Here is a 27,616-nt window from a genome sequence, read left to right on the forward strand (position 1 = left end):
AGGCCCCAGGTAGGCCTGAGGGGTGAGGGGGGGCCCCTAAATGAGGCCTAGGGGGGGTCTAGACAGTGTCTGAAGTGGTGGGGAGGCCCCAGGTAGGCCTAAGGGGTGAGGGGGAGCTCCTAAACGAGGCCTAGGTGGGGTCTAGACAGGGTCTGAAGTCGTGGGGAGGCCCCAGGTAGGCCTAAGGGGTGTGGGGGACCTTAAGCAGGGCCTGAGGGGGGTCCCTGGGTAGGGCTTAGTGTAGTGGTGGGGTGCCCAGGCAGGCCCCAGGGGTGAGGGGGCCTCTAAGTAGGGCTGGGGAGGGGAATGAGGTCCCAGGTGGAGCCTAGAGTAGTGGCCAGACCCGAGAGGGGGCCCTGGGCAGGGCCTTGGTGGGGGGGTGTCCCTGCGCAGGCATTGAGGGGGGACCATAAGCAGGGTCCAGGGGGAGGGCGGCCCTTCCAGGCCCATAGGTGAGTTGGAGGTCCCCCAGCACGGCCCAGGGGCAATGCAACGTGCCCCAGGACCCAGCCCAGCTCCTGTCCTGTCAGGCAAGAGCTGTCCCAGTGCCTAGGACAGCACTGGGGAAACTGGTGGGCGAGGGAGCCCCTGGCTCTCTCCCTGCTTCCTCCTGACTGGCACCCAGCGAAAAAAGCCACCTCTGAGTTCATGCATAAAAGATCAATGGAAATGGCTGGTAACCTCCAAATATTGTTAAGCTTAATTAAGCCTTAAGGACTGTGTGAGGCGTCAGCAGGCAGCGCTGCTCGTTAGCACGGCGACTGTGCTAACAGTTGGTGACTGCAGCCTGAGCTCCGGGTTATGTTGGTTCTTCTAAACTGGGTCCTCGTGGTTGTTGTTACAAGCCCCGAGTCCTTCCCGGGGCCCCCCACAGGACCCCATTTTCTGCCTCCCTGCGGCAAGGAGCCCCTTGAGACCCTCCTTTTGGGGGGCAGCATCCTGCCACGCGACCCGTTGGCTTCGGTGTGGTCTCCCCCAATGCACGGGGCACTTAAAGAGCAGGTTCCTTTCCGAAGTGACCGTGGTCTCCCCTTCTTGCCGTAAATGTAGCCAAAACGCTGCCAAGAAGCTGAAGGTGCAGTGGGGCGCGTGTGTTTCTCAGGCTGGTTCTGCCCCCCTGTTCCCCTTCATCCAGCAACAGCACAGCAGAGACCTCAGGAGATTTATGGCAATAAAACCCCTCTTTGATTCTTTATTTAGGGCTGCATTTTCAAAAGCAGGCAGTCCCCGCTCTTAACACCAGCCCTGTTCAACAAAGCTCTGGCATCTACCTCGGCTTAAAAACATCGTGGGGTTAAAGGAGGAGAGTGAGGTTTCTCGTGATAATCTTTGATGAATTTGGGATGAGTTATGGGGCCTAGATACTTTTTTAAAAATCCGTTGCAGGTGTCGCCTGCTGAAGATCGATCCGCCAGCAGAAGGTGCAGTCGGAGGTCTGGAGCTGTGCATAGCGAAGGTATGATGCAATCTGGTAGTTCTATGTGTAAAGTCTTGTGTAAAAAAACAACGTCTATGGATGGCAATGAAAGGACCGCAATAAAGATACCCCCTTAAAGTGTAAAATTCCCCATTTTTTGTGGTTTTCATAAACTTTCTGACTGCGTTTTGGCCAGAGTTTGAGGGCACAACTCTTTCTTTCAAGCTCGTTTTCAGGCATCTCAATCAACAATATCATTGTTCTCTTCCCTATTTAAGTGAACTTCTCATGAATAATGTACCGGCTGCCTGATGAATATGCACGTTGGCTGGTGTGCCTGGGAGGGCTTCATCAATAATTCATGCCTAGAAAATGTTCTTCACCTTGCAACTGTACAGGAGCCGTAAAAAAAAAAAATATTTACCCTTTAAAGTGGGAGAGAAGGTGGCTGGAAATCTGCCCACGGAAACGGGGAGCGAGGTGGGTTGTGGTTCGGTGCGGTGAAGGGGGGAGCACCTCCAGGGAGGGAAAGGAAGGCGATTTCTGAGGGACCGAGCCCTCTCGTCCTCACAAACCCAACCCCGCGCAGCCCCGGCCCTCGCTGGAACAGCTCAGGGTTAAGCCTGTTCAGCAGCTCCCGGCCTCAGACCCTGATTTATTCTAACAAATGTGCCTTGTTCTGCTCTCCTGTTATCATTGCACAGAAAACTTCCTTGCAAAGGAAGAGTGGAAGCGCTCTGCGAGGTGGGAAAGGCAAGGAGAACGCGTTTCCATTCGGTGGTGCTGGGCTCTTCAGAAGGCACCTGCCTTCAAATCCCTTGGGATTGTTTTTATTCGTATTTTTATCGTGGATTACCTCCTTTAAGGGCCTCTTGGGACTCCAAGAGGAAAAAAAAAAACCTCCAGTAAATATCAAAAGCTCTGAAAAATCAGCTCGTGGGTCATCTTGCACCGTGTGTGCGGCCCTGAAATGGAAACCTGGAAAAGTCGAGGCGGTTGCTGGATGCCTGGCTGTGTGCCAGCGGACTTTGCTTCCCACGCTGGGCGCCTCTGACAGGCAAAGGGGACGCTCTGCAAAGAGCCTGGCGCGCCGATAACGCGCGAAACGGATAAAAGCGTAAATGGCCGAGTCTGCGTTTTCGGGGTGAGCGAAGGGCCCACGCTGAAAGTCCTTATTTACACGACACGGGGTTCTTTAACCCTGATTAGAAGCAGAGCTGGCTGGGATAATACCTGGTGTTCGCTACTCATAGTAGCAAAAACAAAGTAGCAGTAAAAATTCCGCTGATATCGGTGGCCTTACAAGCAGATACGTGTTTGTGAAACTTTGCTTGTGTGAGTAATCAGAAGCGAGGGGCGCTTCGAGGCAGAGCGTGCCCTATGGGTGTAGGGCTATAATTAATTACAGAAAAATAATGAATAAGCAGTTGTTAATTACTGGATGATGGCTTCCACCTCGGGAAAATGCTCTCCTTCCTTCTCCCACCACTGAAATGGAGGGGGTTCTGTGCTTGGCTTTGGCAGGACCGGATTTCACCCGATGCTACGAAGTGGCCTGAAAAATCCCGTGGAGATTTTAGAGCCTGTTCCCAGCTTTAAGGAGAAAAGCCAGGCAGAGGCCGGCTCTATCGCAGCACCGACAAACCTGCGTTAAACCCCGCTGCGGTCTTTAAAAAGCACGCACTTAAGCTCGAGTTTAGGGAAGTTTGTGAGCAACCAGAGTCGCTTTGCAGCATGGAAGCCAAAATAAAGTCCTGGGTTGATTTTTTTCCCTGCACTTTCAGGCATTTAAGTTCTTGGAACAGCTGGAATTAGCTGGTTTGTGGCATATGTCTTCCTTGCAGGGCTGGCAACCTTTCCGTAGCAAATCAGCTGGGCCAGAAACCGCAGGGTCAGATGCGAACCCTCCTCTGACCCGTTGCTGCCTGTGATTAGAGCAGCCAAGTCAGCGAAAGAAGCACGGACAAGAAAGCTGCGATATTAATTTGGTCACCTACCAAGAGTTGTAGTCGACAGAGCGAGCCCGGGAACAAAGGACACATTCTTGCAGTCAGCGGTTTAGTTTTGCCAGCTATTCCTGTCAAACAGTTAATTAAAATCCCCCCCCCAACCAAGCTATTTTCCTGACCAAAAAAAAGCTTTTCAGCACTCATAAAATCAATTGCTCTTCAAGAAAAATTAAAAATGCACCATGCACCCTTTTTCCCCATATGCATTCTATTAACCAGTATGCCAATGTATGCAAATGAGCCTGAAATTCAACTCGATGGAAGTATTTAAATATTCATAATCACAGTACGGCATATGCAAACCAGGCTCTCAGCAGAATTGCGCTGCAGTCTCAAATAACAGCTGTACTTGGGCAAAGATGCCTTAACGTACCTAATTCGATTATTAATGAAAACGTGGTCGGCGCAGGCTGCGTATTTGGTAATATTCGTGCCTCGGCGTCACCCTCTGCCAGGCATTCAGCGCTCGCTTAATTCCTGTTGAATCTGAGGTTAGGCTGCGGTGGTAGGTGCTGATGGGCACTGAATATTATCATATTAAGCCGGTACTAAGAGGCTAGGCTAGCCTAAGTGATGTGAATTCCAGAAACCTTCCGGAGGCCGCGGGATGGATTTAGCTTCGGAAGGACCGCGCGGGGTGTTTGCGCTTTTTTAACAGGGGTGCCCGTTCCGGCCGTGCTAATGTATATATTCACTCGGGGATGATCGGAAGAGCGCCGTGGTTGCGGGTATCTTACGATGAACTCCAAAAAAAGTGTGTTAGGAGGCAAGGATTTAAATTAGCCCGTTAGCTTTTTCTGCAGGGAAAGACGGAGGGTGCAATTCTTTCCGGCTAATAGGGGTGGGAAAGAAGTAAAGATAATTTGGCTTTATCAAGCCGTGCTCGTTTTTAAGAAGTGCCAATAACCGAGATGTTACGTTGGAGTTTTTGTCCCCCCCCCCTTTTTTTTTTCCTCCTTTTTTTCCTGCCAGGAGATAAGAAGGAAGCTGCAATTTTAAATTTGTAAAAGATACAGAATGCAAGATAATAATATACTCCGCTTCCTTTCTTTTTAATGATACCAAACAAGCTATAATTGGTCCATAAGTTGGCTTGAAAAGCCGCAGAATTGCACCTGCGCTTCTAACGAGCTTCGCAATTACAGAAATAGTTTTCTTCCTTCTTTTAATTATGTAGTGACAAGGTTAAAGTTGCACCTGAGTTCCCTTTACGGCATTTATTTCCTCGCCCCTTCACCCAGTCCACAAAAAAAAAGTCCCTGGGAGCTGGCGGGTGCGTCCCCGGGACCAGGACTGATTCACGAGCAGCGTGCCTCGCACAAGTCTGCGCGATCACGCCTGGAAATTAAAATTACCGGTAGGATTCGGAGAGCCTCCGGTAGCAGATTCCCTCTCGGAGACAGCCAGGAGCAAATCGTATCCTCGTCTTATGAACTATTTTTGTCTGTTTATTGCTTCACTGCAGAGCAGCCCCGCAGCCTCCCAGCTCGACGCTCAAACTTTGCACCGTCGGTGAGCGAGCACGAGTTAAGGGCAGCCGGCGCGATCCCCGTTACCGCGCCCTGACGTGTCCCGTTGTCCCTGCAGGAAGGTGCTGCTGTGGACAAGGTGGGTGCTAGCGGCTACGTGCATCCTCATTTTGGGACTCCGCGGGTGTCCCGAGGTCCTGTACCTGCCGGTCAGGGAGCTGGCAGCTCCCCTTTTAAATAAATCACATTTTCCGAGCAGCTCTAGGCGTGGGGTGCGAAGCCCCCCGGACTCTTCGGAGCCCGAAGGAGGGCAGGAGCGCCTGGCTTCCCTCGCTCCCGGGCCATGCAGCCCCGGAGGGTCGGACGCGACCCCGCTGCAGCCCGGCACGGAGAACGGGGAGCGAGCTGCCGGCCGGCCGGCGCGCGGAGCTCAGCCTCCTGCATATTACGCTGGGAGGCTGGATCTGAAGCTAATGCTATGCCGGGAAGATGGAGCGTCTTGAATTATTACTGTGGCTTCCCCGGCTGAAGGCAGGCGCTGCTCCCGCCCAGGCCCCTGCCTCCAGCTCCCACTTGAAAGCCTCAGGAAGGTTTTTGGGGTGGTTTGATTACTTAAAGCAAAGCCCCGAAGCCTGGCAGGTCGCGGGTTTGGCACCGGGGCTCTATCCCAAGCCGTGGCCCTGGAGGAAAGTGGATAACAGGGGGGTGGGGGGGGTGAAGGGGAACAAATTGAATCCTTTGTGCTGCCCCGGGGTGGTTCCCGTTAATGTGATGATTAATGTATTAATTTATGATGATGAAATGCTGTATTAGGTTTTTGATGAGGCGGCTCGGAGCTGGGGTCAGGAGGGCTGCTCCGGCCGTGATCTTGTGGGGTGGTGCAGAGCTGGGGGCTCCCCCCGCCACCCATCCTGGCAAATTGGGGACACGGCTGCGTGGGGTTTGCAAAGGGTGACCCCGAAACTGGGAGGTTGATGCTGGGAATGGGGTCGGGGGGCTTTGGGTTTGGGGAGAGTCAGGGATTTAACTGGGATGGGGTTTGGGGGAGTCTGGGATTTTGGGGTCTAGGCTTGGTGGGAGTTGGGGGTGGGAGGCTGTGGGGTTTTGGGGGGTCCTGGCACTTCGGGGTCTGGGTTTTAGGGGAGTCTGGGATTGGGCACATCTGGGGCTGGGGGGATCTGAGTCTTAGGGGGGTCTGGGATTTGGGGGGCTCTGGCTTTCGGAGGGGGGCAGTGATTTGGGCTCCAGGATTTGGCTTTTGGGAGCTTCTGGGTTTTTGGGACAGGACTGAGGACGCCTGGGATTTTGGCTCTGCGTTTGGGGGAGTTCGGGGTGGGGGGCTGTGGGTTTGGGGGGGCTCTGGATTTGAGATACCCTGGGTTGGGAGGTCTCCAAGCGGGGAGGTGCTCCTCCTGCTACGGGGGCTCCAGGCTGGGTTTGGGGGTGTCTCTGGGCTGGAGTGACTCTGGGGGATCTCCAGGCTTGGGGTGCTCTTGTTCTGGGGAGTCTGGGATTTGGGGAGGCTCTGATTTTGGGGGGTGAGGTTCTGCTTTTGGGGAGTCCTGAGCTGTGGAGCTCTGACTTTGGGGGTCTCAGGGGGCTCTGGTTTTGGGGGCTGGGGGCTGGAGGGAGCTCTGGTTTGGGGATCTTGGGGCTGAGGGCTCCGATTTTAGGGTCTGGAGGGAGCTCTGGCTTTCGGGTCTGGAGAGCTTTGACTTTGGGGGTCTTGGGGCTGGAGGGAGCTCTGGTTTGGGGGCTGGGGGGGCTCTGGTTTGGGGGTCTCGGGGCTGGGGGCGCAGGCTTTGGGGTCTGAGGGGGTCTCTGGTTTGGGGGTCTCAGGGTTGGGGGGGGTCTCGGGGCTGGGGCTCAGGCTTTGGGGTCTGAGGGTCTCAGGGCTGCGGGTGTCTCTGGCTTGGGGGTCTCGGGGCTGGGGGCTCAGACTTTGGGGTCTGAGGGGTCTCTGGTTTGGGGGGTCTCAGGGTTGTGGGGGTCTCGGGGCTGGGGACTTGGGCTTTGGGGCCTGGGGGTCTCTGGTTCAGGGGTGTTCGGGCTGGGGGGGTCCTTGGGGCTGGGGGCTTTGGCTCTGGGGGATGGGGGGGGTCTCAGGGCTCAAACCTCTGGGTCTGGGGCGTCTCTGGTTTGGGGATCTCAGGTTGGGGGGGTCTCGGGGCTGGGGGCTCAGACTTTTGCGTCTGAGGGGTCTCTGGTTTGGGGGTCTCGGGGCTGGGGGGGTCTCGGGCTCTGGCTCTGGGGGCTCTGGGGGGTCTCTGGTTCACAGGTGTCAGGGCTGGGGGTCTCAGGCTCTGGCTCTGGGGGGGTCTCGGGGCTGGGTGCTCTGGGGGGGGGTCTCTGGTTTGGGGGTGTCGGGGCTGGGGGGGTCTTGGGCTCTGGCTCTGGGGGCTGGGGGCTCTGGGGGGGTCTCTGGTTCGGGGGTGTCGGGGCTGGGGGGGTCTTGGGCTCCGGGGGCTGGGGGCTCTGGGGGGTCTCTGGTTCGGGGGTGTCGGAGCTGGGGTGTCTCAGGCTCTGGCTCTGGGGGGTCTCGGGGCTGGGGGCTCAGGCTCTGGGGGTCTCTGGTTCAGGGGTGTCGGGGCTGGGGGGGTCTCGGGGCTGGGGGCTCAGGCTCTGGGGGGTCTCTGGTTCGGGGGTGTCGGGGCTGGGGGGGGTCTCGGGGCTGGGGGCTCAGGCTCTGGGGGTCTCTGGTTCAGGGGTGTCGGGGCTGGGGGGGTGTCGGGGCTGGGGGCTCAGGCTCTGGGGGTCTCTGGTTCGGGGGTGTCGGGGCTGGGGGGGTGTCGGGGCTGGGGGCTCAGGCCCTGGGGGGTCTCTGGTTCGGGGGTGTCGGGGCTGGGGGGTCTCAGGCTCTGGCTCTGGGGGGTTCTCGGGGCTGGGGGCTCTGGGGGGTCTCTGGTTCGGGGGTGTCGGGGCTGGGGGGGTGTCGGGGCTGGGGGCTCTGGCTCTGGGGGTCTCTGGTTCAGGGGTGTCGGGGCTGGGGGCTCTGGCTCTGGGGGGTCTCTGGTTCGGGGGTGTCGGGGCTGGGGGCTCGGGGGGCCCCGGCCCGGGGGTCGGGGGGCCCCGTGCGCCCCCGGCGGCGGCGGGCAGCGCGGCAGCCCCGCGGATGCGGCAAAGGCCTGCGCATAAATTATGTTCATGACGCAGCAGCTAAAAAATGCCCCCGGAGGAGGGAAAAGAAAAAAAAAACCGCTCAACCCCACGGGAACCCCCCCCCCCGCCACCCATTCTCTCCCCCAACACCCCAAAAACCTCCGCTCCCCCCCCCGGGGAAGGCGGCCGGGGGTCCCGGGGCCGCTCCCCGCCTCCCGCCGCCCCCCTCGCTGCCTCCCTCCCCTTTGTGCCGCCGCCGCCGCCGCTGTGAGATGAATTTTTAATTATTCCCCGGCAGAGGGGAAGGCGCGGAGCGGCGCGGAGCGGTGCGGAGCAGCGCGGATCCCCCCCCCGCCCCGGCCCCGACCCCCGGCGAGCGGCCGGCCCCGGCGGCGCGGTGAGTGCGGGGCCGGAGCGGGGCCGGGGCCGGGCGGGGGGCGGTGGGCCCCGCCGCGGTGAATATGCAATGCCGTAATTAGCATAATTTATATATTTATGATAAAGAGTGATGGTGGCGGGGGGGGGGGAACAGGCGCGGAGGGGAAAACGGCGGGGAGCGGGGTGCAGCGCTGGGGGGGGCAGTGGGATTTGGGGGGGGTTATGGTGGGATTTGGGGGGAGGAAGGCAGGTCGGTGGGGTTTGGGGGGGCATCGGGATTAGGGGGGGCAGTGGGACTTGGGGGGGGTCACTGGGGTTGGGAGAGGGTGGTAAATTGGGGAGAAGTGGGGGCACGCACACGCTAAGAGTGGGGATAAAAAGGGGGGGGAGGATTAGGGGACGCCAGGGGAGACCGCGGCTTGAGGGGGTCCCTGGGGGGACCCCGGAGCTGGGGGTGTCCGGGAAAGGGGGAAAGAGGGGGCTGGCGAGCCCCGGGGCAGGGAAAGGGGGTGACTGCCCTGGGGAGGGCTCGGGGGGGGGCAGGAGAAATTGGGGGGCTGTGGGAGATGGGTTTCGGGGTGCAGGAGAGGAGAAACAGGGCTGGGGATGGAGAGTGCTGGGGGGGGGGGCAGGAGAGGAGGACGGTGCTGGGGTCCTGCCGGGGGAGGGCGAAGGGACCCCCGGGGTGGGAGACGAGGGAGTGGCCCTGCTCCGGGGGTGTGGGTGCCCAGGCAGGGATTTGGGTGCCCAGGCAGGGATTTGGGTGCCCAGGCGCTCCGGGGGGTGAGCAGAGCCCCAGGGGGGCGGCTGCTGCAGCTGGGGGGGTGGATGGTGAGTAGGGCTGGGGGGGTGCAAAGGCATTTTGGGGGGCTCCGGCACAGTGTGGGGCAGGGCATGGGGTGCTGTGAGGATTTGGGGGGGCTGTGCACCCCTGCGGGGGGTCACTGCCCCGGGGGCAGCTCCCACGGCCACCCCGAGCCCCTCGGTTTGCGTTTTGGGGTGGGGGGGACCTTCCCTGGGCGCCGCAGAGCCCCGGCTGGCAGAGGTCCGACAGCGCAGGGGATGGGGGGCCTGTACGGGGTACGGCGCGTCCCGACCGTCCGGGGGGGGGCGAGAAATGCGATGGGGGGGCTGCGTTCGCTCCTTCCCCATGGCGGGGAGGAGAGGGGCTGTCCCCCCCTGCTTAGACCCGTCCCCAGCACCTGCAGCCATTTCAGCGTCGGGCTTGGTCTCCAGCCGACGAACCCCGCTTTCAGAGCCCCTGAAGGGGCGATGAGGGGCAGAGTGCTGCCCCCCCCATTGCATTTCATGGGACCGTGGGCTCGGGGGGGGTCCTGTGCCCCCCCAACCGACTGGGATGTCCCTCTGAGATGTCCTGGGCCCTCGAGGTGGCTTCCAGTCCCGGGGCGTTGGGGGGACAGAGAGCGATTGATGCTCCGGGTGCTATTTTGGGGGAGACAGATGGGAGCTCCGAGCGCACCCGCTTGGGAGATCCGAAATCTGCTCCTGGTTTTGCCACGTTCCTCTGGCGTGACCTTGGGAGGTGAACTTAATCCTGTCATCTCCTCTGTCTGTGTGGAGCGGGAATAAAAATACTTTCCCGGGCTCTCCGGAGAAAGGAGCAGATTCCTGGGAAGTCACCGTAAACTGATCCGGCTGCTCCCCGTGCCGGGCACCGCAGGGATGAGCCGGCCGGGGTTTACATTGCAACCGGGCAGCGAGGAGGGGAACCCCATCACCCTCGGCACGGCCACACGGGCAGGAGGTTTTATTCGGGATCAGGCTTTTGCCCCAAAAAACCCCGTGAAGGTGGGAAGCAAAGCAAAAGATGAAGAGATTCACCCGAGGCCGCGCAGCCCGGCGGTAGCAGAGCGGGATGCAGCATCCCGGTCTCCCGTGCATCTTCCCGTTCGTGAAAAAACACGCCGTGGCCGGGAGAAAAATGTTTCTCTTTAATGGCGCAAAGAGGATTTTGTAAATAACGGAGTTAAACCGCCAAACTGGCAGGAAAGCCTGGTCAACTGGTTTCGGGTTTTCCCCCTTTTTTCAAGCAGGTTTCGGGACCCTCCGCCGGGTGTTTCCTCTCCCCCGCCTGGGCAGCAGCCGCTCCGATGAAGCGATTAAAGGATCCCCCGTATTTCTGCTTGGGATCGGGGTGCCGGAGCGAGCCGTGCTTGCACCGGGGCTCATCCCTGGCAGCTTTATGCAGGCTGGGGCCAAACCGCTGCCAACCAACCTCTCCATCTCCCGCTCCCATGCCGCTTCCATCTCTCGGGCGAGATAATCCAGGCTGGGAAGCACCCGCTACGTGCCAGCAGCTCTATTTTCTCCACCGATGCAAATTCCCGAGCCGGCTCCTGCCCCGGCAGGCTCCCCATGGCCACGCGTCCGGGCTCAACGTAGCCCCTCCGTTTGCTTGATAAACGGTACGATTGTCCCCGAACGGCCCCGGCTGCGCCTTTTCGCTGGCGTTAGAAGATGCATTGGGCCGGTAGATGAGTTTTCCTGGACTCTCCTTCGGGATTCGGCTGCCTCAGCGCTGTCAAGGGGTTTTCCAGGCATGAAGTTGACTCAACGCTTTGGACGAGGAACGCTGGGGAGCTGCCATGTCTCCTCCAAAAGCCTCCCAGCGGAAAAAAAGCCTCTGTCTTAAAAAAGATTTCACCGTCTTGGCGGTACGGATGCCCCCAGCTTTCCCTTACAGCCCCGATCTTCAGGAATTTTACAGCTGGCAGTAAAACCGTGCTCAGCAAGGCTCTGCGTCGGCGGTCTGCACCCGGACCCGGAGCCCAACCATGGTACCACGCCGGTGGGGTTGGTGCAGGGCCAAAAGAACGGGTGGGAAATGGGGTAGAAATTAAATTTACATCGTTTTACTGCTTAGCGGAAAGGTTTTGATGCGGAGGTTGGGGCTGGCCGGTTCGGCTCCTCTCCCATGAGGAGAAAAGGCCTGGTTTTCGTTTTCCTCCTGGCTCGCAGAGGGTGACTGGGGCGCGGGGATGCTCGCCAGGCAGCCCCGGGACGCGCGTCTTTGTCGGAGACGGATGGTTTGGAGGTCTGCCGGCGGCAACGCATCGCATCTCATCCCCTGCCTCAGTTTCCCCATCAGTAAATGCAGTGAACCCTTAAAAGCGATAAAGTTTAGAAGGGTAAAAAGGCATTTTAAGAGCGAAGGGGATTTGTGAGGAGGGAAAAAACCCTTGCCAACTGCTCAGGTGCACTTCGGTCCAGGTCTCCGCCACGGTGACACCTGGAAATCCGCTTTGAAAATAATTCCCGCTGATGGCATCGTTTCCAACCTGGATCTTTCCGCTCTGAACATGGTGAACAAAATCACGTGAGCTGGCGAGACGGCGGCGAGGGCTGCTTGGGGCTGCGTTGTTGGCGTAACGCTGCATTTCCAGGGAGCGGCACCATGACCTGGACCTGTCCCTTGTCCCCCTTTGCGTCGGTGACGGCTTTGCCGGGAGGTATCGGGGTGTCTGTCCCTCCACCTGCATTCGCACGCTTGCCGCGTTGGGGTGCGAGCGTGCAAACCCGCCTCGGGGCAGGAACCGGTGTCTTAGCGCCGGCTTTTAGGGCTCCTCTCCCTGAAGCCGATGGCTGCTTATGGCGCGGTCAGACTCCTCAGCCTGGGATCGGAGCGTCCATCCAAAGGAATTAATCCAGGATAACGACACTGAGTAATTAGTGAGCTGTAGCTGTGTCCAAAATGTCTTCTGCGCGGAGCGGGTTTAATTAACCTCTTCGGGTTTCTCACCTGTGGCAAGTTTGTTCAAACTTAGATTTCCACCCACTTGGGATCCAAGTGGCTACATCTCTGACTCATCAACACTTGTAATTAACACGGCAATTATGCTCACAGTGAGACTCGGAGCATCTTAAATTATCCTTCCCTTCCCCCCCCGCCTTTTTTTTTTTAAATATTATTATTATTATTTTGTGCATTTCATTTCCTTGCCGCCATCTGTTGCAAAATGGCTGTCTTCTTGCTGCGTGCACTTAACACCACCATCTGGACAAATTATTTGTCCCATTAATTGCAAAAAAAAAAAAAAAAAAAAAAAGTGTGAAGAAACGAAATGAAATGGTGCTGCCGACCTGCCGAACGTCTGCTAACGGAGAAGCAGCCCACTCCGAAATCCGAAGCACGCCGCCAAACCGCATCGAGCCTGACATTATGAAATGTCTGTTTAATCGTCTAGCGCGCTAATTGGTCTCTTTGCACAGCACCGAGGAAAAAAAAAAACCTCTTTTTCTCTCGGCGTTAGTTGAGTTTTCCCCCACGGGGCAGGCCTGAACAGATCCGCGGCTCGCACGGGGATGAATACGGCGGTTGGGGCAGGGATATCACGTCCTCTTCAGCCTTTTGTCGCTCCGGTCGTGCTAGAATAAAGCTGCGGTTCTGAGAGAGGCTCCTGAACCGGGGCTGGGATGGGTGGGGATGGGCAGCAGCGAGGGCTGGCGTTGGCGGCGGTGTTCGGTGCTCCTTACGGCGGCAAACGCCGAGGTTCTGGGAAAAGCCGACGCGTGCGTTAACTTTTCGGTACCACAGGCTTTCGGGGCGGCTCACCGGTTCAGCTCGAGTTCCCAAAGCTCCTCTGCCCTCGGGCAGCGATGAGGAGCAATGAGGGAGAATAAAATTGCGAGGATGGGGATGCTTTTGAGTTGTCCCCTCTCGCCAAGAGCTGGCACGTGGGATCCTGTTGCTCCTCAACGCTTTTGGGGAGCACGGGAGCAGGCAGAGCTCGGCACTGAGACGGCTCTGGTTTTTCTTGCCCAACAGCCTAAACCCGGAGTGCCGCAGCCCAGCAGCCCGCCCCGAGGAGCAGGACGCAGCAGCCAGCCCCGTCTCCTGCCGGGAGTGTCCTTTCACCCCGGAGCAACCAGTGAGTGAGTACCCGGGGCTGCCGCCGCTCCCCACGTGGCCCTGGAGATCGCCCCAGCCTCGGCCATCTCATGGGGTTTCGGCTCCGGGCTCCGCACGCAGCAGCCTGCTGCTCCCCGTCTGCTCCGGGCCCTGCTCTCCGCGGGCTCCACGGGGGGTTGGGGTTTCGGATGTGCCCCGGCTGTGCAGGAAGGGTCTCCCCGCAGACCGAGCAGCCCCTTGGCTGCCCCTTCCCTTCCGACCGGGGTCGCTGTGCCCTCGCCTGCCCGTTTGGGATCCCAGTTTGGGCTCAACGGCCCCCTCTAATGAAGGGGGATCCCCAGGGATCCCTCCCCGGCTGTCACACAGGGCTCTGCATCGGCTGTCTGCGGTCTGCACCCGGACCCGGAGCCCGACCGTGGTACCACGCCGGCGGGGTTGGTGCAGGGCCAAAAGAACGGGTGGGAAATGGGGTAGAAATTAAATTTACATCGTTTTACTGCTTAGCGGAAAGGTTTTGATGCGGAGGTTGGGGCTGGCCGGTTCGGCTCCTCTCCCATGAGGAGAAAAGGCCTGGTTTTCGTTTTCCTCCTGGCTCGCAGAGGGTGACTGGGGCGCGGGGATGCTCGCCAGGCAGCCCCGGGACGCGCGTCTTTGTCGGAGACGGATGGTTTGGTGTCCCTGTGGCAGGGATCCATCCGCACCAGCGTGGTCCAGCGATGCAGAGGGAAGATCAAGTGATCTAGAGCAGCTAACTGGAGCAAGTGGCTCGCACCCCGTGGGGTGAATCCAGCAGGACGTAGGGTCAGAGCCCCCCCGTGCCCCCAACAAGCCTCCCCATTGCCAGCTGCTCTCCAGAGAAGTTCAGAAAGCTCCTCTGGAGCGTTTTTCCTTCCCGGGCTCGCTCTTCTTGCAGCAGGACGCTTTGCACCTTTCTTTGGCTGGTTTGCCTGCGCTGCCTGCCCCTTGCAGGCAGCCCAGATATCCCTTGCTCCGGCTTCCTCGCCGTTTGCCGGGCTCTGGCTGCTGGAGACCTCATTAACTTTTAATAATGCCAGCTGCCTGCATAAGCCACTCGCTCGTCCCTTGCTCTGTTCTCTGTTGCACTAGAATAAATTGTTAATTAAACTGTGCACCGGCATCCCAAGGTGTTTGTCTGCTCTGCAGCTAAGGCCAGGTTTAAAAATTCATGGCGGCTAGTGGAGAGCAGTCGCCGGCTCCCTAAAAGTCCTCGCTGAATCTGGCAGCGGGGCCGGTTCTGGGTCCTGCCTGAATTTTTGGCTTGGGCCCGGCAGGGCCAAGGAAGGGGGAGAGCTGCGGCGAGCGGCTGGCGAAGGAAACGGCCCCGTCTCTGCTGGGACCCCAAGCGTCACTTCGCTGCGGATAATAAATAACGAGTGATGTGTACAAAAGCCAGCCTAAGGGAATTAGATGCTCAGCCCCTGTTGAGTTTCAAATGAGAATTTGGCTCTTAATTCAATTTAGGCCCCTTTGGATCAACAGGATACGAATAACTATGTTTACTAATCGCGTACGAATGCCGGCTCCAGCTCAGGGTACTCTCGGTGGCCGCAGCGGGAGCCTGGTGGCTTCTGAGATGCAGAGAAACGATAAAGGGCTCGTAAAATGGCGCTGGGGGCTGTTTCCTGGGTCCTGGAGGTGCCTCCTGGGCTGACTTGACGGGCCGATGCATCCCAGCGGAGCGGAGCGGCAGGGGTTGCCCGCGCCGCGCCGGATTCCCCGGCAGAAGTAAAAACCGATGGCTGAAATGCACTAACACAAGTTTGGGGCTGAAATTCCCTTTCGGATGAGTTGTGAGCGCGGGGAGGCTCTGTCCGAGCTCCGTTTAACACGCTGGGATCTGCAGAGCTTGCCGAGGGCTGAGCTGGCTGGTCCGCGTGACGCCGGCATCCGTCGTGGGGGAGAGACAGGATCGGGCCCAGCGCGGCGGTGGTCGGCGCCCGGGCTGGAGGCGAGCGGCCGCTGCCCGGCGTTTTGGGACAGCTCGGGCAGGGAGAGCTGGGGTCTGGCAGCACCTCCCCGCGTCAGCGTGCCCCCAGGCTCCCGAGCAGTTACACAAACAAGGACACCTTCGCACACGCATCGAGTAATTTTGAATGTCATCCAGGCTGGCTGGTTAAATGCATCCCCGAGACGTTCCTAATAAAAAATTCATAAGGCTCTTATAAAGGCAATTATGCTTCTGCAAGGCGGCGAGGGGACAATACGTGACCAAATGAGTTAATGAAGGGCGTTGGAGGAGGAAGAGTTGCCTTCAACAGGTGGGCCGAGCCCCTTCCCTCCGTGAAACGGCTCGTTTCACCGCCTTAATGAAGCATCCCCATCAATTTAGGTCCCCTCAGGGAAGAGCAAATTGACTCTCCTGCTTCTTGTGGCCAGCGGCAGGGGCTCGGCAGAGCTGCAAAGTGTCACTTTGGGGACCTGCTCTGGGTTTCGGATAGGGAGTGCGGGCACTTTCACGTGGGCTTTGCCTGGTTTTGTAGGGTTTTCGAAGCAGGCTGTAGGAGTTGCATCCTCATCTCCCAAAGGGAGAGGAGAGCGCAAAAGGCTTGGCCCTTGGAATAACCCTTCCCTCGCTCTGCTGCTTGTGTATTTGATGCTCACCCGATAAATTACGCCACCCCACGTCCGTGACCTCTTTGCCAAGAGGATGGGAGGTGGTGGGAGGTACCCGAGACACCGAAGCCTCCCCCGGGAGGAGCACGCGTCCCCACGGCGCGGGGCAGGAGGGCGTTAGCAAGCTCCGGATCGCCGCCGGGGCCAGCACCGAGGGGCAGAGGTGGGCGGTAGAGCCAGAGAGGAGCGGGGAGGTGGTGGGAGAGACCAAGTTTGCTCTGCACCCCGGGTCGAGCCAGCATGTGACCCCCGAGGCACTCGCTGGGTCGGTGACGGACCCTCCCGTGTCCCTCGCTTGCAGCATGTGGAAGGTCTGAGCCCTCTCCCACCTTCGCCGGGACGCCATGGACACCGAAGCCGTGCAGCCCCAGGAGGCTTCGCTGACGGTCAACGAGCAGGTACGGGCATCATCGGCTCCATCCCCGCTGCACCCCACAACCGGGAGGGCCAAGGGGTGGGGAGTCGGGGTTCAGCACCAGCCTGAGCCCCGCTGCGTGGGTGAAAAACCACCTCGCGCCTGCCCCACGCTCCCAGCCAGCCTGTTTGCCCCCACGCCTGGCCACGCAGATGTTCAGCTCCATCTTTTGGAGCTTGGCTGCCTCCTCTCGCGTTTTTTTAACAATGAAGAGGAGGCGCGAGGTCCTCGTCCCGGCAGCCCGGCGAAGCTGCGGGTGCTGTTGGCAAGAGATCTTTGCTCTGGGGTTTGGCTGCCTGCAGCTGTGGGAGAGCTGGAGGAGGAGCTGATATCTCTGCTTGTCGCTCCCCGTGTGTCCCCAAGTCGTGTCACCCGGGGGAAATGGTATATCGTGATTCAGAGGGGACGCCCCACCCCGGGTCAGAGCCGCGGGGTTGTAGATCAGCTCCAGTGCTGCAGATAGGGTGCTGCCGGCTCTGCCGGGGTGCTGCGGCCGCCGACAGCCGCGTTTTACCTGCGGGAGACGACATCCGCCAAAGCACGCGGAGCTGGGGGCATCGGTGCCCAGAAGCTGCTGATTAACGAAAGCAGCGAGGTGCTGGGGGGCTGCGGACCCCCCAGCCGTCCCTCCTCGAGGGGACGGGGTGGGCTCTGCTGGGTTTGCTTTAAGGGTGACGCTAAGACGCGTCCCGCGGGGCGGGGGGAGCTGCTTGGCGTGGCCGGGGGTCGCCGCTGTGGGTGGGGTGCCTGGAGCTGATGGACATTTTGGGGCACGTTTGCAGGTTATTGTCATGTCCAGCCATGAAACCATCCGAGTGCTGGAGGTGGGCGTGGACGCCCCGCTCCCGGCCGAGGAGGACCGGAAAGCCTTGGAGATGCCACCAGGGGAGGTAGCGCGGGGCTCCCCGGGAGAGACCGGCCACCCGGGCAGAGAGGACGTCCCACCCAGCACCCCGAGCTCCTGCAGCGGGGAGGCGGCCGGTAAGGCGCTTTCCTTCCCCGGGGCTCATTCCCCGGGCTGCCCCTGCTCCGTCCATCCCTGCAAGCATCCCCGACCGCTGGGTCGGAGCCGGGAGGACGAGCTGCACCCATCGGTGCAGGCAGGCTCACGCCCGGCTCTGGAGCATCCCCATCCCCAGCTTAGGAGGTAGCAAACCCAGTTCCTTCTCTGGGAGCTGATGGGGAAAAGCATCCTGCATCGAGGACAGCCCTCAAATACGTGCTTAAAATAGAGAGGACGTTTGTCGATGAGATGTTTTGCTGGGGAGCTCGGTTTTCCTGCAGCCACGGAGAGCGGGGGGCTTGGGTTTCCTCGCCCCGGGGCGCTGGGCTCGCTGCGGGGCATCCCTTCCCGCATGGAGGGAAATAAACCTTCGGGGAGATCCCGCTTTATTCCTCACTGCTTTTTGGCCAACACCCCAATCCTGCAGATCCATCCTGAATCCGCCTGCAAGCGCCCCTCTCCCGTCCCCTCTCCCGCCACTCCTTCGCTTTATTTCTTCCTCCGGTTGTCACCTCCACGCCGTATTCGGAGCACAACCAGATCCCCGTGCTTTTGCCAAAAGAAACCGGGCAGGATTGTCGCTTGTTTGAGGCCGGTTGGGAAGAGGAGGAGGCGGCGTCTGTCGCTCCGCGCCGGGGGATGCTCCGGGCCGGGCCGGAGGGGAGGAAAAGCACAGGAGGTTTGGGAAAACCCCTCAGACCCGGCAGCATCGCTGCCCCGTAGCACGATCTTCGCGATTTGGGAAGCGCTGGGTGTTACCTGTGCTTGGGTTTGGTAGGAAATTTTTCTGTTAAAAAAAGGCTTTTTTTAAATCTTGCAGACCTGTAGTTATTTCTGGGCGAGGACCCAAACCTGAGAAACGTCTGGCTCTTAGCTGAGCAAAGTATTTATTTGGTAAAACTTTTTTTTTTTTTTTTTTTTGCCAAAGGAAAAGGCAGGAAAAGGGTGTTTTTCTTTTTACGAAAATAGAAGAGGATTTAAGTGGATTTTATGCTCGAGAGTTGCCATTATTAGAAGTTGAGCAGAATAAATACAAGAGGTTGCTCAAAAAACAAGGAGGTCTTTTGCAAGTAATAAATATGGATTAGGAGCAAGGTTTCCTCTTACTCGGATGTTCGTGGTAACTAAGAAATAGGAATATATTCTGTGGGTTCGGGCGGAGGGTGGACAGACACCACTCAGCTCGGCCCACGGGGGATCCCGCTCCGCCGGCCGCGGGCCGGGCGATCTCGGCCCCTTCCCTTCCCAGCTCCCCGTGCCCTGCGGAGCGGTTCGGGGGCTGACACCGCTTTAATTGCTGCTAATTTTGGAGCCGGCAGCTGGCAGAGGAAAATAGCTCTTGCCGGATCCGACGGCCCGAGGGAGAGGCGCACACAGCCCGGCAAACCGCTTACACGCGACCGCTCCTTTTTACCCCCTGAGCCCCGCTGTTTCCCGCACTTGTTCCTCCCCGAATCACCCAAACCTCTCCCTTCTCCCCCCGCTGCCTCCTCCCGGTAAGAAGCCCCCGACCGCCCTTCCCCTGCCCCCCGGGCAGCAACCCCACCTCCGGGGACCCGGAGCGCTGCTCCGGAGCTGCCCCGCGCTGGGTTTCACGCCGGCTCCGTGGGGCCGCGGCTCCCCCGGGGACGCCCGCGGGAGGGTGTTCATTCCCTGGGAGGGCGTCATTTGGGTGCCCCCCACCCTCCCCCCCATCCTTCGCACAGACGAGCTGCTATCGCTCAGCCGGCGGCGTCTCTCCCACCCATCTCCTCTGCTCTTCCCCAGGCAAAGCCAAACCGGCGGCCGGAGCGTCCCCCAGCACCGTCCCCTCCGTCGGCACCTTCGGCCACGCCACGAGCCAGCAGCCGCAGACGTTGGCCCCGCTGGCCGTGCAAGCCACCCCGCAGGTAACTACCCCGCAGCCGCGGAGCGGGAGGGGAGGGGGCTGGGGTGGAGGGGGGGGACACGGTGGGGACCCCCGGGGAGGCGTCCGCTTGCTGTAGGCAAACCCCGAGGGCAGAGACGACCGCTCGTGGCACGGGGGGTAGGACCTACGCCCCGAACCAAGGCGGTTTCCCTCTGCTTGGCGCCCTCGCCAAGGGCCTTGCGCCGCCGAGGTGCTGCCAGAGACGCGTCGGGTGGTTTGCGAGGCGGGGGCGGGGGGATCCCCTCCCCGTCTCCCCACGGAGAGGGGGGCTCCGCGGAGCTGGGAACCCAGCTGCTGAGATGGGAGGGACCCCGGGCCGCCCGGCCGCCGGGTCGACGCGCCCCTTTGCAAAGACTTGTACTCCGCTGATGCTATCTGCAGTGGCGTTGATTTTTGTTCTTTTTTAAATCTTGTTTACTTTTGCAGGTCTTGACTCAGGAAAACTTAGCAACAGTTGTGACAGGAGTAATGGTTCCAGCAGGGACAGTTACTCAACCTCTTCTTATCCCCATCAGTATTGCAGGTCAAGTGGCAGGTCAGCAGGGGCTGGCTGTGTGGACATTTCCTACAGCAACGGTCGCTGCCCTTCCCGGATTGACGGCTGCTTCTCCTACAGGGGGAATTTTCAAACCGCCTATAGCCAATTTGCAAGGTAACGGGTGCTCTTCTGCTTCGCAGCCTCCTTAATTCGTCCTCCCCCGCCTTGCGCCGAATCCACGCCGGCCTCTCCAGGAGGGGTCCGAAACGGCGTTTGATTTGGGGGAATTCGTTTGCGACTCCTCGAGTACAAAAGGTGCCGGGAGCGCGGGAGAAGGGGAGGGCAGGATGAGGATGGCGAGAGGGAGGAAGGCAGCGATGGGATGGGAGGTGCAGGGTAGATTTGGGGCTCTGGGTGCGGCACCCCGATGCAGCGGCTGTGGTTCTGTAAGGGGGAAGAGCAGCGGGGCCAGTGCCGCTCCGGCGATGCCCGGGGCAGGGTTCAAACCCTTCCCTGTAAGAGGGAATCGCCTGCTCCTGAGCTCCCGCCAGGGAAGGAGCCTGTCCCAGGAGCGATTCGTAGACCGGGGCGATGACGGGACCCCGGGGGTGCCCCTCGCCCTCTGTGCTGGCAGCAGCACCTGGTCGGAGTTAGACCCAGCGCTGCCGCCGGGCAGGATGAGTCCTGCTGGAGCGGAGGGGCTCAGCTCCGCCTGCCGCAAAGCTGGGGGCACCTTTCGCTGCGCTGACACGAACGTGAGCCGAATCACCCAGGGATTCGCTTCCCTTTGGGAAGGGACAGTGAGCAACGGGGGGTCACCGAGCTCAGGGTCTCGCCGCCGTCCCTGCCTCCCCCCGGCTCACGCTCTCTCCGTCTCTTTGCTTTGCAGCCGCCGCCGTACTGAACACAGCCATCCAAGCGCCGGTGCAGCCTGCCCAGCCGCTGCAGGCTGCGGTCCAGCCCCGGCCCCCCCTCCAGCCCCCCGGCGTCTTCCCCGCCGCGCCCGGCCAGCCCCCCATCCTGCCACAGCCCGCCGCAGCGCCCACGCCGCCCGTGGCCAAGCCCTTGGAGACGCAGACCCAGATCACCGTCCAACCTGCCGGATTTGCCTTTAACCCTGGCATAGTAAGGAGCCCGGCAGCCTGCGGCGTGGAGCCGGGCGATTTCGGCGCACGCTCCCCTTTATCCGGTGCCTTACGTGGCCGCGGAGAGCCACGAGAAGTCGTGCTTCCCCAGGGACAAAGCACTCTGATTCAGCCATCATCTCCCGGGGGATCGTGCAAGATCCCAGCCTCGGTTTCCCCATCCCTGGTGAATGACGAGCGACCGAGCAGGGAGCTTTGCTTTAGGCAAAAGCTAAAGGATGGATTTAAGGACGTCAAGGGACCGCATCCCATCACGGCGGCGAGGCAGGAGTCACCCTGCCGCGGGAAAGGGGGTGGCCGGCCGTGCGCGGGGGGACGCGGTGGCCTGGGGTGCCACCCACGTCTCTGACCCCCGGCTTTCGGTTCTCCGCAGATCAGCGCGGCTTCTCTCGGGGGCCAAACCCAGCTCCTCGGCTCCTTGGCAGCCGCCCCTGTGATCGCAAACACCATCTCCAGCGTGCAGGGCATCACGGGCCAGATCCTGACCAACGCCCAGGGCCAGGTACCGCTGGGGAGGGACCTGCCCTTGCAAACCCACCGCCGCCACCGCCTGCCCCCCACCCCGGGCTTGCTTCTCCTGGGGAAGGAGGAGACGGACGCAGCCGATGTGGCTCCCCCCCTGCCCCGACGAAGGGTGTTTGCAGGGTGCAACCCCCCAGCCCTGGCTCTCCTCCCTTCGCCCAGGTGATCGGGACGCTGCCGTGGGTGGTGAACCCCCCCGGGATGGCGGCGGCCGGCCCTGCCCCGGCTCTGCCGGCCCAGAACCTGCAGGTACAGACGGTGACGCCGCAGCTGCTGCTCAATGCCCAGGGCCAGGTCATTGCCACGCTGGCCGGCAGCGCCATCCAGGCGGCCGCCATCAAGAAAACCGGCACCCCCGAGCCCCCCGCCAAGAACGAGGTGAGCGACGGGCACGGGGCTGACCGTTGCGTGGCCGGAGGGCTGGCAGCGTCCCCGGCTGCGTGGCTTTGGGAGCACGTGAACACCTTTGGGATGCAGCTGCCTTGCTTTGGGAGCCAGCCACGTTGCTTTGGGAGCCCCTGGGCACGCTTGGCATGCGGCCATGCTGCTTTGGGAGCACGTGAACGTCTTTGGGACCCGGCCGTGTGGGTTTGGGACCCGGCGACGTGGCTTTGGGAGCACATAAGCATCTTTGGGACCCGGCCACGTTGCTTTGGGACCCAGCCACATTGCTTTAGGAGGACGTGAGCATCTTTGGGACCCAGCCACGTTGCTTTTGGGAGCACCTGAGTGTCTTTGGGACCCGGCCGTGTGGCTTTGGGACCTGGCCACGTCACTTTGGGAGCATGTGAGCACCTTTGGGATGTGGCCACGTTGCTTTGGGAGCACGTGAGCATCTTTGGGACCCGGCCGCGTTGCTTTGGGACCTGGCCGCGTTGCTTTAGGAGGACGTGAGCATCTTTGGGACCCAACCATGTGGCTTTGGGAGCACGTGAGTGTCTTTGGGACCCAGCTGTGTGGCTTTGGGACCCGGGCACATCACTTTGGGAGCATGTGAGCACCTTTGGGATGTGGCCACGTTGCTTTGGGAGCACGTGAGCGTCTTTGGGACCTGGCTGCGTGGCTTTGGGACCCGGCCACATCACTTTGGGAGCACGTGAGCATCGTTGGGACCTGGCTGCGTGGCTTTGGGACCCGGCCACGTTGCTTTGGGAGCCCGTGAGCATCGTTGGGACCCAGCCACGTTGCTTTGGGAGCACGTGAGCATCGTTGGGACCCAGCCACGTTGCTTTGGGACCCAGCCACGTTGCTTTGGGACCCGGCCACGTTGCTTTGGGAGCCCATGAGCGTCGTTGGGACCCAGCCACGTTGCTTTGGGACCCAACCACGTTGCCTTGGGATGTGGCCACGTTGCTCTGGAAGCATGTGGGCGTCTTTGGGACCCAACCACGTTGCTTTGGGAGCCCGTGAGCATTGTTGGGACCCAGCCACGTTGCTTTGGGACCCGGCCATGTTGCTTTGGGAGCCCATGAGTGTCGTTGGGACCCAGCCGTGTGGCTTTGGGACCTGGCCACATCACTTTGGGAGCATGTGAGCACCTTTGGGATGTGGCCACGTTGCTTTGGGAGCACGTGAGCGTCTTTGGGACCTGGCTGCGTGGCTTTGGGACCCGGCCACGTTGCTTTGCGAGGATGTGAGCATCTTTGGGACCCAGCCACGTTGCTTTGGGACCCAGCCACGTTGCCTTGGGAGCATGTGAGCAGTTTTGGGACCCAACCACATTGCTCTGGGACCCAGCCATGTTGCTTTGGGAGAACCTGAACATCTTTGGGACCCAGCCACGTTGCTTTGGGACCCGGCCACGTTGCTTTGGGACCCAGCCACGTTGCTTTGGGAGCCCGTGAGCATCATTGGGACCCAGCCACGTTGCTTTGGGACCCGGCCACGTTGCTTTGGGAGCCCGTGAGCATCGTTGGGACCCAGCCACGTTGCTTTGGGAGCCCGTGAGCATCGTTGGGACCCAGCCACGTTGCTTTGGGACCCGGCCATGTTGCTTTGGGAGCCCGTGAGCATCGTTGGGACCCGGCCACGTTGCTTTGGGACCCAGCCACGTTGCTTTGGGAGCCCGTGAGCATCGTTGGGACCCGGCCACGTTGCTTTGGGAGCCCGTGAGCATCGTTGGGACCCAGCCACGTTGCTTTGGGAGCCCGTGAGCATCGTTGGGACCCAGCCACGTTGCTTTGGGACCCGGCCATGTTGCTTTGGGAGCCCGTGAGCATCGTTGGGACCCGGCCACGTTGCTTTGGGACCCAGCCACGTTGCTTTGGGAGCCCGTGAGCATCGTTGGGACCCAGCCACGTTGCTTTGGGACCCAACCACGTTGCTTTGGGAGCCCATGAGGATCGTTGGGACCCAGCCACGTTGCTTTGGGAGCCCGTGAGCATCGTTGGGACCCAGCCACGTTGCTTTGGGACCCGGCCACGTTGCTTTGGGAGCCCGTGAGCATCGTTGGGACCCAGCCACGTTGCTTTGGGAGCCCGTGAGCATCGTTGGGACCCAGCCACGTTGCTTTGGGACCCGGCCACGTTGCTTTGGGAGCCCGTGAGCATCATTGGGACGTGACACCTCCTGCCCCATGGGGCGTCCTGCTCTCTGTGCCCACCAAATTTCCCAGCTGGGATGGGAAAGACCAAGCCTCACCTTGGCGTGAGCAGAGGTGCTGGTTGCCCCCAAACCTACATGGTGGGACACCCCAAACCCAGGACAGAATTGTCACGGCCCCATTCCCAGCATGGAGCTGGGTGGTTTCCAGTGTCACCCCTCCGTCCCAGCCTGCCTCACCTCCGCCCTCAGCAAAAGCAACGCCGTGGCCGCTCTCCCGCCAGCGCGCGGATGGAGCCGGTGGGCAGGGAGCAGCTCGGCCGTGGCGCTGGAAGAGGGGGAGCCCCCGCGCTGGGGGTGCTGACCCTCCCCTCTGCCCCAGGTCCAGCCCATCCAGCCGGCCCCAGCTCTCTCCCAGCCGGCCGTGGTGATGGCGAACCCTGCCCCGGCGGCGAAGGCTTCCTCCGCGCCCGTCCCCATCACCTGCTCGGAGACCCCCACCGTCAGCCAGCTGGTCTCCAGTGAGTCACGGCGGGGATACTGGGGGGACGCTGGGGACTGGGATCCCCTGGGAAGGGGGATGCCGGGGACTGGGATCCCCTGGGATGGGAGAAGATGCTGGGGATACTGGGGCAGATACCAGGGTCTGGGATCCCCTGGGATGAGGAGAGGATGCTGGGGATACTGGGGGGATAGTGGGGGGATGCCAGGGACTGGGATCTCCTGGGATGGGGAGAAGATGTTGGGGATACTGGGGCGGATACCAGGGTCTGGGATCCCTTGGAATGGGGAGAGGATGCTGGGGATACTGGGGGGATGCTGGGCACTGGGATCCCCTGGGAAAAGGGATACTGGGGTCTGGGATCCCCTGGGATGGGGAGGGGATACTGGGGGGGTGCCAGGGACTGGGATCCCCTAGGAAAAGGGATACTGGGGTGTGGGATCCCCTGGGATAAGGAGACGATGCTGGGGATACTGGGGGGGGAATACTGAGGGGATGCCAGGGTCTGGGATCCCCTGGAAAGAGGGATGCCAGGGTCTGGGATCCCCTGGGATGGGGAGAGGATGCTGGGGATACTGGGGGGGGAATACTGAGGGGATGCCAGGGTCTGGGATCCCCTGGAAAGAGGGATGCCAGGGTCTGGGATCCCCTGGGATGGGGAGAGGATGCTGGGGATACTGGGGGGATGCCAGGGACTGGGATCCCCTAGGAAAAGGGATACTGGGGTGTGGGATCCCCTGGGATGGGGGGAGGATGCTGCGCACCCGCGCCCTGTATCCCTGGGGATGAGCGCCGGCGCCCGGCCTTCGGCAGGGAGCCTAACGAAGGGGATGCTCGTCATGGCGGCGGGGGAGAGGCGGCTCCGTGGCCGTTTCACGGCAGCCCCCGCGTCCCTCCGCCGGCAGAGCCCCCGGCTCCCAACAGCAGCGCGGAGGAGGACGGGATTAACCTGGAGGAGATCCGGGAATTCGCCAAGAACTTCAAGATCCGACGCTTGTCCCTCGGCCTGACGCAGACGCAGGTGGGACAGGCCCTGACGGCCACCGAGGGCCCTGCCTACAGCCAGTCGGCCATCTGCAGGTAGCGGGGCTGCGGCCCCCGCGTCGCCGCGCAGCCCTCGGCCGCGGCGGGGAGCCGGGAGCCGGGGGGAAACGGGGGGAAAGAGGGGAGATGGGAGAAAGCGGGGAAACGGGAGGAAAGGGGGGAAGGTGGAGAAAAATAGGGAAATTGGAGAAAGAGAGGAAAGTTGGAGAAAGGGAGGGAAATGGGAGAAAAGGGGGGAATTGGGAGAAAAGGGGGGAATTGGGAGAAAAGGAGGGAAATGGGAGAAAAGGGGGCAATTGGAGGAAAGGAAGGAAATTGGAGAAAAACAGGGAAATTAGAGAAGGAGAGGAAAGTCGGAGAAAGGGAGGGAAAGTAGAGAAAGGGAAGAAAATTGGAGAAAAGGAGGGAAATGGGAGAAAAGGAGGGAATTGGAGAAAAATAGGGAAATTAGAGAAAGAGAGGAAAGTTGGAGAAAGGGAGGGAAATGGGAGAAAAGGAGGAAAAGTAGAGAAAAGGAGGGAAATGGGAGAAAAATAGGAAAATTAGAGAATGGGAGGAAAGTTGGAGAAAAGGAGGAGAATTGGAGAAAAGGAGGGAAATTAGGGAAGGGGAGGAAAGGAGAGTTGGAGAAAAGGAAAAATGGGGAACAGGAGGGAAAATAGAGAAAAGGAGGGAAAACGGATGAAAGGAAAATTGGAGAAAGGGAGGAAAATTGGAGAAGAGAGGGGAAATCGGAGAAAAGGAGGAAAAATGGAGAAAAGGAGGAGAATGGGAGAAGAATGGGAGAAAGGGAGGAAAATTAGAGGAAAGTTGGAGAAAAGAAGGAAAATTGAGGGAAAGAAAGAAAGAGAAAACGAGGGAAGTGGGGAAAAAGGAAAATCTGGGAAAGGGAGGAAAAGCAGAGAAAAGGAGGAAAATGAGAAAAGGGGAAATCGGAGAAAAGAGGGGAAATTGGAGAAAGGGAGGAGAATTGGAGAAAAGGAGGAAAATTGGAGAAAAGGAAAATCAGGGAAAGGGAGGAAAGTTGGAGAAGAGGGAGGGAAATGGGAGAAAAGGAGGGTGGATGGGGTCGCTGCCCACGAAGCTCCTCACCGCGGCGTCACTCCCCGCCGTGGTCTCGCCTGCTGAAGGCAGTGGTGTCCCCAACCCCATCGCGGTGTCCCCAACCCTATCCCGGTGTCCCCAACCCCGTCCCGGTGTCCCCAACCCCGTCCCGGTGTCCCCCCCCCATCCTCACCGCGTCCCTGAGGGCTCCTCGGTGCCGGCTGCAGGTTCGAGAAGCTGGACATCACCCCCAAGAGCGCCCAGAAGCTGAAACCGGTGCTGGAAAAATGGTTGAGCGAAGCCGAGCTCCGGAACCAAGAGGGGCAACAGAATTTGATGGAATTCGTCGGGGGGGAACCCTCCAAAAAACGGAAGCGCCGTACCTCCTTCACCCCCCAAGCCATCGAGGCTCTCAACGCCTACTTCGAGAAGAACGCCTTGCCCACCGGCCAGGAGATCACCGAGATCGCCAAGGAGCTCAACTACGACCGCGAAGTCGTCCGCGTCTGGTTCTGCAACCGCCGGCAGACCCTCAAGAACACCAGTAAACTCAACGTCTTTCAGATCCCCTAAATGGGGGACGGGGACGGGGACGTCCCCCCCGTCGCCCACCCCGACCTCCTGCCATCAGCACTTTTGCCACCGACTTCGTCCCCCAGCCCCGCGGTGGGACCCCACCGCGCCCGTAGGTGTGTCCGTGTGTCCGTCTGTCCCCTTCCCTCCGCATCACACGTGACCTAAGCGTCTTCGTGTCGGGTGTCGCGCCTGCCTCCTGCCTCCTCCTGCCTGTACCGTGCGTGGTGACGGACCCCCTGCCTGCACGCACCGCCGCTCCTGCCCCCCAAGTGTGTGTGTCCCCCAAAAAAAGAGTGATTTTCATTTTTTGACCGTTTTCCCGTGTTTCCGAGGTAGCGTCACGGCTCGCTAGGGGTGAGCCCCGATTTAATTTCACCCCCGCTTTGATTTCGGCGGTCCCCCGCCTCGTGCCCGCCGGCGCGAGGGGCTGCTGGCTGCGATCCCCCCGCCACGGGGCCGTCGCCGTGGGCGGTGGTTGGGGACTTCACCGGGCTCCCCACCGGCCCGAGAGGGGTTTGGGGGGGGGTGAACCCCATGACGGAGGCAGCCCAGGGAGCGATG

At 60.5% G+C, this 27,616-nt stretch overlaps 1 protein-coding gene across 1 annotated transcript; it reads left to right on the forward strand.

The window, feature by feature from the left end:
• The first annotated feature begins 8,281 nt into the window (after nucleotides 1-8,281).
• On the forward strand, nucleotides 8,282-27,611 carry POU6F1 (POU class 6 homeobox 1). The gene is made up of 12 exons (XM_082332426.1): nucleotides 8,282-8,391; nucleotides 13,159-13,261; nucleotides 16,178-16,274; nucleotides 17,074-17,272; nucleotides 19,062-19,183; nucleotides 19,630-19,855; nucleotides 20,571-20,806; nucleotides 21,200-21,328; nucleotides 21,511-21,726; nucleotides 24,272-24,410; nucleotides 25,297-25,471; nucleotides 26,707-27,611. The coding sequence occupies exons 3-12, from the start codon at nucleotides 16,221-16,223 to the stop codon at nucleotides 27,050-27,052; spliced, it is 1,842 nt and encodes a 613-aa protein (XP_082188552.1). The 5' UTR covers nucleotides 8,282-8,391; nucleotides 13,159-13,261; nucleotides 16,178-16,220; the 3' UTR covers nucleotides 27,053-27,611.
• Nucleotides 27,612-27,616: the final 5 nt, after the last annotated feature.

This window comes from Platalea leucorodia, assembly GCF_965183815.1.
Source record: "Platalea leucorodia genome assembly, chromosome: 23".
In the NCBI taxonomy this organism is placed as follows: Eukaryota; Metazoa; Chordata; class Aves; order Pelecaniformes; family Threskiornithidae; genus Platalea; species Platalea leucorodia.